Source organism: Toxotes jaculatrix, chromosome 18 (genome assembly GCF_017976425.1).
Source record: "Toxotes jaculatrix isolate fToxJac2 chromosome 18, fToxJac2.pri, whole genome shotgun sequence".
In the NCBI taxonomy this organism is placed as follows: domain Eukaryota; kingdom Metazoa; phylum Chordata; class Actinopteri; family Toxotidae; genus Toxotes; species Toxotes jaculatrix.
Genome location: NC_054411.1, coordinates 10,729,011 through 10,741,712, shown reverse-complemented (window position 1 = coordinate 10,741,712; position 12,702 = coordinate 10,729,011). Strand labels below are relative to the sequence as shown.

The 12,702-nt window shown below is 43.2% G+C and overlaps 2 protein-coding genes across 5 annotated transcripts; both read left to right on the top strand.

Annotated features, from left to right (window-relative positions):
- The first annotated feature begins 326 nt into the window (after positions 1-326).
- si:ch211-256e16.3 (kelch-like protein 20) lies at positions 327-6,466 on the top strand. 3 transcript variants are annotated; one of them, XM_041062962.1, is made up of 12 exons: positions 327-407; positions 759-1,013; positions 1,125-1,259; positions 1,340-1,531; positions 1,852-1,995; positions 2,782-2,968; positions 3,321-3,467; positions 3,635-3,763; positions 4,762-4,938; positions 5,032-5,178; positions 5,278-5,443; positions 5,623-6,466. In XM_041062962.1, exons 2-12 carry the CDS (start codon positions 780-782, stop codon positions 5,777-5,779), a joined length of 1,815 nt encoding a protein of 604 aa, XP_040918896.1. In that variant the 5' UTR covers positions 327-407; positions 759-779; the 3' UTR covers positions 5,780-6,466. The 3 variants fall into 3 exon arrangements, with proteins under 3 accessions (XP_040918896.1, XP_040918898.1, XP_040918897.1); XM_041062963.1 differs by having other exon boundaries at positions 344-557; XM_041062964.1 differs by having other exon boundaries at positions 343-1,013; positions 1,125-1,208.
- A 389-nt stretch (positions 6,467-6,855) lies between these two features.
- Positions 6,856-12,385, top strand: LOC121199107 (cytochrome b-c1 complex subunit 2, mitochondrial). 2 transcript variants are annotated; one of them, XM_041063589.1, is made up of 14 exons: positions 6,856-6,959; positions 8,421-8,522; positions 8,701-8,850; positions 9,089-9,153; positions 9,273-9,329; positions 9,469-9,593; positions 9,938-10,035; positions 10,208-10,265; positions 10,665-10,757; positions 10,887-11,086; positions 11,217-11,297; positions 11,412-11,488; positions 11,613-11,766; positions 12,058-12,385. In XM_041063589.1, the coding sequence occupies exons 1-14, from the start codon at positions 6,927-6,929 to the stop codon at positions 12,139-12,141; spliced, it is 1,377 nt and encodes a 458-aa protein (XP_040919523.1). In that variant the 5' UTR covers positions 6,856-6,926; the 3' UTR covers positions 12,142-12,385. The 2 variants fall into 2 exon arrangements, with proteins under 2 accessions (XP_040919523.1, XP_040919524.1); XM_041063590.1 differs by lacking the exon at positions 12,058-12,385 and having other exon boundaries at positions 11,412-11,492; positions 11,613-11,735.
- Positions 12,386-12,702: the final 317 nt, after the last annotated feature.

Genomic DNA, 12,702 nt, shown 5'->3' with positions numbered 1-12,702 from the left:
TCCACAAATATAAATTCTCCCAACTGAACACCACCATACCATTTCCTGGTATTTTAAACAGAATGCAGCACATCTAAAACCATGAAGTACTCTAAAAACAAGAAAGCTTGTAAAACGATATTTACATGAACTTTAATCAGTATGTAATATTCTTGTCCCCTCCCTTATATGTGTGAGTCTCGTCTCAAGCCCCAGCTTAGTTTGTAAAATAAAATAAAAATAAAATAAAAACCAAAGCGAAGCAGGAATTCAGAGGGGGGGAGTTATCTTAACCTGTGCTGAGGAGGTGGGAGGAGCTTCCGGTGTCCACTCAGCGCCCGTTACCGTATAACGCTGCACTGTACGTGTGTGTGTGTCTATGTGGGAGAGTGTGTTCGCACTGTAGTAGTCACGATTATGTGTAACAGGTAATATGTTTCGCTGTTACAGCTGCAGAGCGTGTAATCTCACTTGTGTGTACACCGCCTGTGTCCTCCCGAAGCGACTGGACAGTTTGACTCGGTGGAAAACAGCTCGTTTGCGCCGCCGAGCCGCTCCATCTCTGCTAAGCCTCATTAGTGAGCTAATAGACAATCTCAGACTGTCTCTTTCTCTTCGCCTTGTTGCTTCTCCTGCGACTTTTACAAATTTCGCCCTCACATTAGAGCAGACGGGAGCTAATTCGCTGAGAGTTGCATGGCCGGCTAGTATTCAAACCGTTGTTTGGCGTGAAAATCAGACGCCCAAGTGCCCTAACTTTTCTCTGTTTTGACCGCCAGGCTTGCCTAGCAAAGCGAGACATGGCTGAAATTATTGCCGTCAACGCTTGTTTGCCGTCTCCCTCCACTATGAACGTCACCTTCCCGGTGCAGGAGGACTACCTGTTCGTGGAGTCCAGGCACCCCAGCACTGTCCTGCAGGGCCTGAACAGCCTGCGTCTCAACAATGCCTTCTGTGATGTGACTCTGTGCTGCGGGGGACAGGAGTTCCCCTGTCATCGCATAGTGCTGGCCTCTTTCAGCTCTTATTTCCAGGTAAACACAGCTTTCCTCACAGTCATGTCAGTGACATGCACATGGAGTCCAAGTCCGTGTTTGTGTGCTGAGAAAATCGTGTTCTCAGCCGTGGATTGTGTGTCTCCTCAGGCAATGTTTTCCACAGACTTGATAGAGTCCAAGCAGGAGCGGGTTGCCATCAATGGAGTTGAACCTCAGATGATTGGCATGCTGGTGAGCTACGCCTACACATCAGAGGTTTACATCTCTAAAGCAAATGTGCAGGTAAAGTATCCACTTTCACCATTTCTCCTCTGCTTCCTGAACAGCGTCAGTGCTGAACACACAATGAATTTGTTCTACAGGCCCTGCTGGCGGCGGCAAACCTGCTGGACGTGATGGCTGTTCGAGAGGCCTGCTGCCGTTTCATGGAGCGGCAGATGGATGAGATGAACTGTGTGGGGATTCACTGCTTCGCCGAGGCCCATTCTTGTAAGGTGCTGGAGAAGCGCAGCATGGACTACATCCTTGAGCACTTCAGCAGCGTTTATCAGCAGGTGAGAGGCTGGTGGAGCCAAGCATTCATTGCTTGTCTATTCATTGTTGATCTATAAAATGTCAGAAAATAAGAAAAAGTGCATGGTTGTAATATAGAGCCATTAGATGTCAGAGTGACACCTGGCAGTGTTGTGGGTTTCATGTGTGAAAGAGGTTTAAGAGAGATAATCTACCTGCTTGTCAGCAGTTAAACTAAGGCCTATGAGTGATTAACTTCTATGGATACTGTGTGTGTGTGTGTTTTAGAAAGCAGGTTGAGTAAGTTGTCACTTACACTTTATCGAATCCTGTTTTAACTCTTCCAAAATTCTCCCTGCAGGAGGAGTTCCTGTCTCTGTGTGTGGACAAACTCACTGAGATCATTGCCAGTGACCATCTCAATGTGCCTAAAGAGGAGATGGTGTTTGAAGCCGCCATGTTGTGGTTGAATAAATGCCCCTCTCGCAAACAGAACTTTGAAAAGGTCAGATTCACTTCTCTTTACAGAAGCTCAGTGCTTGTGTCTTTGCATCCCGGTACAGATATTTTCCCTATAGCCGTAGATTTGTCTAATGAAAATGTACGCAGTCCTCTGTCTCATGTCGTTTTGTTGTGGATGTATTGTAGCGGAGATTTTAGTAGCACTGAACACGTCTTTGCTCGGTAGTTGGGGTGACGGTAATCCCAGGCATAACTCGCAGAAATGCGTGGGTTGTGGGCTGCAATACAATAGCCCTCAACTGAGCAGCTGTTAGTCTTTGAGACATCTATAAATCAAGGAATACATGCCACCACTGCCAGACACACGGCTGCTGAGAGATTATGAGACAGTGGCCCTCCTGAGCGCAGATGTATAAAATCACCCCCCTTCATCACAAGCCTACTTACAAGTATGTACAGCTGTATCAGGAAAAATGAAGCAAATATAGTAGAAAAAAATATTAGATTAGACTCTAGAGTATCAGCAGATACTCTGTTAAAGGATCTGGATCATTTAAATGTTACTGGGACATCTGTACTTTCGGCTTTTCAACACGAAAGGACAATAACGGTCACTTGCTCAGGGGCCCTCTGACCACTTGAGCTCCTGATCTATGATTGGCTTGGTAGACCTGTTCAGTAATCCATGCATAGACAAGACTGGAATGAGCCACGAGCCTGAAATTCTCCTGCTGGATTAAATTTATCTTACATTAGAGATACAGTGGCATTGACTAAGATGAGCTGGCGAGCTTAATCAGATTTCTCTCCTTTCATTTATTCCTCGAAGGTCCTCGAGCACATCCGCCTGCCTCTTATCAGCCCCTACTACCTCCACGATGTGATCGAGTCTCTGGATGTGGTGAAGGAGAGCCAGGGCTGCCAGAGGCTCATCTCCGAGGCCAAGGACTACCTGCTGCTAAAGGACCGCCGTGGAGAGCTCTACTGCCCCAGAGCGAGGCCTCGCAGGTCCACAGGTAAACATAAAACAAACAGCCTGCACATTCAGACCAACTGAGAGCCAATACCACACATATTTTCATTTATGTCTTTTTGTAGGACTTTCTAATGTAAAATATTTGCATCTTTGTCTCTGTAAGACATTAGACTTTTAGACTTTTTTACATATTTAAGCCACTCTTTCAATATTTTATGCCCATTAGACAACTCCTACACCTTGTTTCTGATACACTCTGATAAGGTAATTAATCGGCAACTGATCGAAAATAATCGTTAGTTGCAGCCCCACACTCCACCACGTTGTATTCTGCAGGGACATGCCTTGGCTCACTCCTTTCTGTTCCTCTCCCCCTGTTGCCACGGCAACAGGCACAGCAGAAGTGATAGTGACAGTCGGCGGGGAGGACGACAAGGTGGTGCTGCGCAGTGTCGAGAGCTTCGATCCTGTGACCAGTCAGTGGAAGAATCTGGCCTGCCTGCCCTTTGCTGTGAGCAAACACGGGCTGGTCGTGTCAGGTGAGGAAAACGCTGTCAGTTTCTTTTAGATTAAAACTCACACATAACTGACTCCACATTGTGTGTCTCCTCTGAAATGAGCAACGAAGCTTAGGTGTCGTGCACATGACAAGTGACATGTTCCCGCCTCTCCTCCTCCTCCTCCTCCTCTCTCTGTCTCCCTGTAGACTCAACTCTGTATTTGGCAGGAGGGGAGTTTCCTGATGGCTCAGCCAGCAGGGAGATGTGGCGCTACGACCCCTGCTTCGACTCCTGGATGGAGATGGCCCCCATGAATGTAGCTCGATCTGAGTTAGGTAAGGCTCCAGTAGGTATGGTATACTGTGCCATACATTTAGGCAGCCTTGCTACAACAATACCACACTCAAAACCGGCCCTTCTTTTTCACCACGAAGTACCTCATATCGTCTTTCAGTGATGTCCACTGTCTTTTCATTTATCGATTTATTGTTAGCTGTCTCTCTCTTACCTTATAATCTATCTTGTTCTTTTACCAATGCTTATAGAAAAATTTTATATTTATAGTCATAGTTTAGCTGCACTTCAGATCCAACACTGAATTAAGTGACATAACACTTTCAAACAGACTTTGCCCAGTGACATCTGGAGCCACAAAAGACTTTATTCAGTTCCCGTTTGGTTTATAGATGTCTCTTTTCTCTCTCATTTGAACTGGTCAGCACTGACCCAACACAGCTCATCAGACTTTTGCACACACTGTGATCCTTCCTTTTTCTATTATCTTGTTTCATCCATTTCACTTTTCCTTGCACTGTGTGGCTGTGTGTCGTGTACAGGTTTCTGCCATGCACAGGAAAAAGACAGACTCCAGCTCCCTCTGAAAGACCTTCTGTCCCCAAATACTAATGAGGGCCTGGACATCTTTGTTTGTCCCACAAGCATTCTCCATTATTATAGTGTAAAGCTTGTCTTGGCTGATACAGATTCAGTAGTAAATTTGCGGTTACTGTGTTTGTTTTAGTCGCCCTTGTTGTGCTGTGGTGACACAACTACTAGACTAATCCTGATCAGCAGCACTGCCAATAAACTCCTGGAACTTGCATTTAGTGTCCGAGCACTGCCAAAATTTAGTTCCAGGAACTTGTCCGCAAACTGGGCAGAAAATAGTGAAAACAAAAGCAGAACTAATGACGTAATGTAATGTTCTCGCAGTTGACAAGGGCATTTAGAAGCTCTAAATTAAAATGCAGGGTAAATGTCTTTCATGCTAATGTAAAATGTTGTTATCATTAGTGACTGTATTGATTTCCCTCATTCCACTCTCTCCTCTCAGGCCTGGTGATACTTGATGGCTTTGTGTATGCAGTGGGAGGGTGGGAGGGACGGTCTCGTCTGGACTCAGTGGAGTGCTACAACCCTCACACCAACTCCTGGCAGTTCACAGAGTCTGTCAAGATGGCGGTCACCAGTCCTGCTGTGGTGGCCCTGGACGGACTGCTCTATGTTACTGGTATGAGACGCAGGTTGTACACATGCAGGTTATTCTTGGGGTTGTGCTTTTTTTTAAAATTATTTGCCCGTGTGTCTTTCTGTGTCCTGGTAGGTGGTGCAGTTCTAGAGGATGGAGATGGCACAGACCTTGCCCAGGTGTACAACCCTAAAACATCAGTATGGACAGAGGTCGCCCCAATGCAGATCGCTCGCTCTGGTTCAGCAGCCTGTACGCTCAAAGGAAAGATCTACGTTATAGGTATTACACTTTTCAGCACTCATCCCGTGAACCTTTCAGTGTTCACTAATCAACAAATGCTGTCTTTTCTGTTGTTAAATCTCTCATTCCTTCTTCCAGGCGGATGGCATGCCTCAACAGAGAACACCGATAAGGTGGAGTGTTACAATCCCAAGACCAACCAGTGGACCATGTGTGCCCCCATGAAAGAACGACGTTATCGGCCCGGTGCTGCTGTGGTGGATGGAAAGATCTACGTCCTTGGAGGAGAGGAAGGTTGGGACAGGTGAGGAGATATCCAGAAAAGTTGCTTGTACATGTTATGGTCATATAATCCTTTTTTCCAAGAGCACAGGGTTTTAGAAATTTACCTGAATTTCGAAAGTACAGTCTCTTTCCAGTCCAGCACTGTTTGATACAGTTATTGAATTTTCTACTGTTTAATACTGATCACTTTATGTGCAGATATCATGACACTATTGAGAGGTACTGTGATGAGACAGACACGTGGGAGATTGTCGGGGAGATGCCCACCAGTCGCAGCTGGCTCAGCTGTGTGTCTCTGCAGCTGAGGAAGGACATCCACATGAGCAGCTGTCCTGGGACGCCAAATGACAACTGAAGTCAGACGTCACAGAGCAGTCTTTCCTGGTTATTATTTGCGTCCTCATCGGGGACAGTGCACTGCAAAGCTCAGAGCTGTGGAGAGCAGCGAACAGAGAAGTGCGTGGATTTGGCACTGCGCTGTTTGAGCTGTTGCTGGCCGCAAAAAGTTTTTTTTTTTTAAATCAGTGACAGCTTGTGGAATAAGTGTCACTCACTTGGGTGCCTCCTTTGGCGTGGAGACAAAGGAAACGGCGTCGACACACGTGATCTCAAGTAACTGTGATGGACGACTCAGTCAGAAGTCTGAACTCCCTTTCTGTATGATGTGAATATGTTTAGAGTATTGTTTTTATGTGCGAGCACCTCGAATCTGTGAAGATTTTCCCAGCCAACATAATGTATTTTTGTATCATTATTATGTGATGTATTTATTGGAGTGTGACTAGCTGTGAGAATGACCTTTTAAACATTTCGCTCCATCAAAAAGATGCTCTCTGGGCCAAAGAATCAAATTGTGAATATTTTCAAAGGTCACCTGTGAAAAAGATGTCTTAATGTGAGCAGTGTTTTTGTAATTAAACTTTGTACGTTTTGAATGATTGTCTTTACTACCTGTAACATGTCTAGTATATTTTTGTAATGTAGTGCGTGTCATGAATTTTAGTGACTTTAAATGGAGTTGGATTCTAATAAAGATGTTTAATTCTTTACTGTGAATGCTGATGTGTGCGCCCCCAATAAAGATATATATATATATATATATATATATATAATTATTGTCATTGTATTAGGATACAATGAGATTGCAGTGCAACTCCCTTTAAGTGCAACAAGCGCAGTGCCATTGCACTTTGAAGGGAACGTTGCTTGTTTTCAGAAAGACAGAAACAGAAGGAGCAAAGAAGAAGAAAACATTAGAAACCAAGCTTAACAAAATATTTAAATATCTAAAAAAAAATAGATGTGTATTTTTTGGAATCTGACTTAAGTATATCACATCAACTTAAACGTGTGGTAAACGCAAGTGGCAACCGGCTGAAACCTTTTATCTTGTTACCCTAATTCATCTTTGCTCTGCTCACGGAGCAGTGGATTGTGGGTGAGACGTCAGTCCGCCGCCATAGCTGTCTTTCTGAACCGGCTGAAGGAGAGAACCTGGAGTCATGAGAGGAATCCGGTCTCTGAACAGTATCCCCGTGAGTCTTGCCTCTTATCGGTTTGGTCTGAGCTGTGTCACCGACAGGATCTAAACTCTTCTCGTTGTGGTTCCCGACCTGTTTTCAAAATAAATCCGCATTTAGCCGTAGTTAGCACCGTGGCTAGTTAGCTTGCTAGGTGGCTAGCTAATGCAGATTTAACTAACGCAAGGCTAGCTCGCATGGTTTTACTGCCGACTTAAGTAACACCCTATGTCTGGATCATCCACATATACTGATAGTCAGATGAAATGCAAGTTACGTGTGTAGTGAGGTAGCCTGCTGTTAGCTTTAGCCGCTTGCCGTAGCTTCTGTGTTTCTGCTGAAGGTCATCTCCCAAAAAGTGCATCGAGTCTTTCTTTCAGGTGTGTTGAAGCGAACAAAACGCCAGATTCCGTCATATTTCGGTGACTGCTTTACGATTTACAGGTATACTGTTACAGAAACCCCAGGTCTTGTTGACAGGACATAAGCAATGTGGTTGTGGCCTCAATGTGCTATATTTGCACGGGTCATTTCAGGTCACCCATCCCACCTTACTGTAAAACAGGCAACCAGTGCAGTCTGCAGTCAAGTCATCCCTTTGGGCATATGCCATTATTTGTGACATTTTACTGAAAAAATTATTTTTTCTGAATAATGAAAACAGTCAACAAGTAACTTCATAATCCAGATAATAGATAGTTGTAGGATTAGATCATATTGTTTTTCATTTTGACAGGTGATAGCGTGACAGCCCAATCCTCAAAGATATTCCACATAATTTTATACAAAATAGAGAAAAAATCTTTATATTTGAGAGGCTAAAAACAGCATTTGTTGCTATTTTTGCTTTTAAAAAAATGACAGTCATTATCAAAATAGTTGTCTTTTTTTCTATCAATTAACTAAGCAAATGATCGACTTATTGTTGCACCTTTTCTCAAGACCACCTTAAACAACACAGTAACTACATATTGTCTGTCGGTTGTGTCCTGGTCTATCAGATAGTGATTTCTTTTTCCTTATTTGATGTGAATCACTTTTAGAGGCCAGAAAGTGTAAAATTATCCAGTAATATATAAATAAAAATCCACTGACAAAGGCATCACTCAAGCACTCATTCACTTATAATACGGTTTTGTAGTTAACAGGTGTTGTAAAACACCAGAGGTAGCGTTAGTGTTGATAGGGTTAAGATTTGTCCAATTGAATATCAGCCTGCCTTTGAGGAGCACTTGCACTTGAGTCTGTGAGAGAAAGTATATACTTCTCCAACTGGCTATTTAACTGGAGCCTAATGTTTACACCACTTGAAGTTGTGCCACTTTCACACAGACACCTTGTTAGATTAAGTCAAGGATAGTTGAAGTAGTTCAGCACTGTCCTGTTCTTGATGCCCATTAACAACAAAGAGGATACTCTGAGGAGAAGTTGCTGAAGAAGTCATTGTCTTTAATATGGTGTTACCTTTTCCCACAGAAACGTTGCTATGCTGCTGCCAGGAGAAGTGAAGCTCTGACTGAACCTCTCACAGGCCTGAAATCCTCCACAGCAACAACTGTCCCTCCACAAAATGTCCAGGTAGGTGCTGGTCTCGTCCACATTTGAAAACCTGTTCAAAGATAGAAAAGAACTGTAATATAGAAAAGACAAAGTTTAAAAAAAAAAAGGGTGGTGGGGGCAAGAAGAATGTACGAAAGTTGACATGTTTACAGTTTGATTGTAATTTTCCCAACATTTTTCTTCTTTGCTGTTTCAGGTGTCCAAGCTCCCAAACGGTCTGGTGATAGCATCTCTGGAGAACTACTCCCCATTGTCCAGCGTGGGTGTCTTTGTGAAAGCTGGGAGTCGTTATGAGACTTTGGAAAACCAGGGTGTCTCTCATGTGTTACGACTGGCAGCAAACCTGGTAACTTGTGAATGATTTTGTGATTGTGTTTCAAATGTTACACTAACTGTATTCAGAGATGGCTTCTGACAAAGTAGATAAAGTTATCATTTAATTTCCCACATAGTTACTGAAAAATAAGGAACATAGTTTTAATATGCATCATTTAGGGATCAGCATCTCAACCCATTAGCCTGTCAGTTTACATTTCTTACATGCAGTCGGATTCAGTCCAGGTTTTTGTTTTCTCATTTTGTAGACTACCAAGGGTGCATCTGCCTTCAAGATCTGCCGTGGTCTGGAAGCACTGGGGGGCAGCCTGAGGTGAGTGAGGGTACTTTAACATGCTCACACTGAGAGTCCCTACTTAATCCTGCTGTAAATAAATAGGAGAATACCAGTGTAACTGTAGCTGAGCCAACTTTTTTTTTGTTTACCTGCAGTGTGACATCATCACGAGAGGCCATGGTCTACACTGCAGACTGTTTGAGAGATCACCTGTAAGTGGTCCCATCTTCATATCAAGCCTGTAGAGTTTTTTTTAATTTACTCCTGTGTTTTATATGTGGTTCATTAAAAATCCCCTAAGGTCATGTTGATGGCACCATCTTTACCAGTCGTGTGTGTATGTGTGTCCAGAGATTCATTATTGGAGTATTTGGTCAACGTGACCACAGGTCAGGAGTTTCGGCCGTGGGAAATAGACGACCTGACATCCAGGGTGAAGATTGACAAGGCTCTGGCTCAGCAGTGTCCTCAGATTGGTTAGTATCAGGAGCAACCGTTCAGCTCCCTAACTGGCTGCATTATCACTGAGCAGTATTGATCCACCTGATAAGTGCTGGCAATTAATGTGTTTGTTCTGCTAAATAAACACAATAAACTGCAAGCTGCTCATAGCTGTAGAACAGACTGGTGATTCTTAGTAGGTGATTCTTAGTAGGATTGGCATGTTACGTTTAGTTATTTGATTCGATGTTCATTTTAAAAATAATACTTGATGGCGATTTAACAGTATCATTTGGTTGAGTCCCCTTGGATCTACCTCTTGGATACCCAGTTTTCTTCAGCTTAAAAGCTGGTCTTTTATTTCCATTTTCTCCCACAGGTATAATTGAGAAGTTGCATGAAGCAGCATACAAAAACGCCCTATCCAACTCTCTGTACTGCCCTGACTACATGGTCGGTCGTGTCTCCTCTAAACAGGTATGTAACTTTGTTCTGTTCTAGTTGAATGGTCTTGAAGGGAACACAGCTATATATCTAAGTTTTTCTCTGGCTTCTCAGGTAGAATGAGAGAAACTTGCTGAAGTCAACCATAATTTGTTAGATTGTGCATAGCTCTTACACACCTCTCCTCCTTATCCTTCCCCTGTAGCTGCAGTCATTTGTTGAAGACAATTTCACCACTGGCAGAATGGCTCTTGTAGGATTAGGTGAGTGTCTAATAGTGCTGTCTAGACTGAATGTATTGCTTCCTTGCAGCAGCTTTTCTCTCTCAACAGGCTTTGCTTATTAAGTGTCCATTTTACTAATAGGTAGTTGGCTTTCTCATGTCGAATCAGTCTTGTTGAAGCAAATACATTTTTTGTGTGTGCTGTTTGGGCCTCTGCCCAAAGACACAGAGGTAACTCAGTGCTGGTATGTGAGGAAGAGACTGGCAGGGACACTAATGGTTTTGTTATGTGTGGATGTTTGTGCATATGATGAGGCTGATTTTGCTAGTATGGTGATTTCTGTCCCAGGTGTGTGAGGTATTTCTCAGTTCATGAAAGTGCTCTGTGTTCCACTTCAGTTGTATGTTAATGTTAGCATTCAATGATTTATACATCCAGGTGTCAAGCACTCTGTCCTGAGGCAGGTGGGTGAGGGGCTGAGCGTCCGCAGTGGGGCTGGATCACCTGCCGCTAAATCTGTGTACCGTGGAGGTAAAAACTTGTGTTTAAAAGCAACAGTACACTTCTTTTTTCTTTTTTTTTTTTTTTTTTTTTTTTTTTTTTCTTTTTAAGATTGACTGCTGCGTTACTGTCATGATGGTGTTATATGTGCATGTGTAGGTGAGCTGCGAGTGCAGAACAATGACGACCTGGTCCACGCACTGATTGCCAGCCAGGGTGGCGTGACAGGTAGTGCAGAGGCAAATGCCTTCAGTGTGCTGCAAAGGATCCTGGGAGCTGGTCCACATGTAAAGCGGGGTTCCAACATCACCAGCAAGCTGAGTCAGGGTATTGCCAAAGCTACTACACAACCCTTTGATGTAAGTTAAGAAAGAAGAGTTAAAACTTTTATCAGGCATTTGTTTTTTTTAAACTTTGGATTACTATCGCATTAGTTCTAAACGCAGAGTTTTGTCTCCTAATGTCAGATGACCTCTGGCTGTCTTTCAGGCCACAGCCTTTAATGCCTCATACTCTGACTCCGGTCTGTTTGGCATCTATACCATTGCACAAGCTGACTCTGCACGAGAGGTGAGTGCCAAACTCACTCCTTCCAGGAAGGACAAATATAACCGCATCTAAAATGTGCAAAGATGCCAGAATCTGCTTTCACTGAACTTGTGCTTGTTTCCATGCTCTGTGCAGGTGATCAAAGCTGCCATTGCTCAAGTGAGAGGTGTGGCTGAGGGAAATGTGTCGGAGGCTGACATCACCAGAGCAAAGTGAGTCCACTGGGAAGAAGCAGTTTTGTATTAGACACAGATGTTATTGGTGCACTTTTCACTGAGCTTCTGTGCTGAAAGACAGTTTAGAAGCATTTGTTCTGTGTGTGACATCTTTGCATAGAAACCAGGTGAAAGCAGAATACCTGATGTCAGTAGAGAGCTCTGAGGGCCTGATGGAGGAGATTGGTGCTCAGGCTCTGAGCACTGCAGCATACCAGCACTCTGACACGGTTCTCCAGGCTATAGACACTGTCACCCAGGACGATGTGGTCAGGGTGAGTGCTTTCACTGTAGAGATAATGACATTACAGTCTTTTATCATCAACTTTAAATTTCATGGCAGTTTATTATGATGTCCAGCAATCCGCATGTTATTTACAGGCAAGTTTTTTTTATTTCTAACTTAGCAGCTTTAGCTTTAACATAGGATTTAAAAAGAAACTGAAAGTATTTAGATTTGTGATACTGTATTTACTCACTGATGATGCTCATCAAAAACAGCTCGAGGAACTAAGCAGTGAATTAAATAGTTTAAAGCATGAGAATGACTTCTCCTTTCTTCACAGGCTGCGAAAAAATTTGTGGATGGCAAAAAGACCATGGCAGCTAGTGGACACCTCGTTAATACACCATTCGTGGATGAAGTATGAAAATAAAGTGATTTTAATTCGGCATGCTGTGTCTGGCTGCTTAAAAAAGGAAAAGAGGACCTCAAAGCCACAGCCTTCTGCAACAATTCATTTGATGCCACCAGTCATTTGTAGTCTGTCCTGCAGTATGTGTAAGCTCCAACATGGAGCCACAGAAACATAATGCAATTTTTCTTTGAGGTTTTTTTTGTCAATTTAACTGTATATCTATGTAAATTAAAGTTATGACAGTAATAACACCTGGTTGTTGCTTGGATTTGTGTATTGGAATAAATTCAAAGTTACTGTAGGTGAGGGTGGTCTGTCCAGCCAGCGTTTTTGAGCATTTTTAGCACTTAAAATAGATAACTGTTCCAGTCATCAGCCAATAGGGGGACACAAAAGCACAAACATGACTTGGCAGGGCTGTCTTGCAGGATTGAAAGCGAAGTTAAACAGTGTTAAATATCTGTAGCAACTGTTGTTGCGTAATTGTTGAGTAAGCAGCATTTAAGTGTTACAGCTGGTAGTCAGATAATTTTAACAATTTTATGGTACTTAAGGAAATCAATTCGCTATATT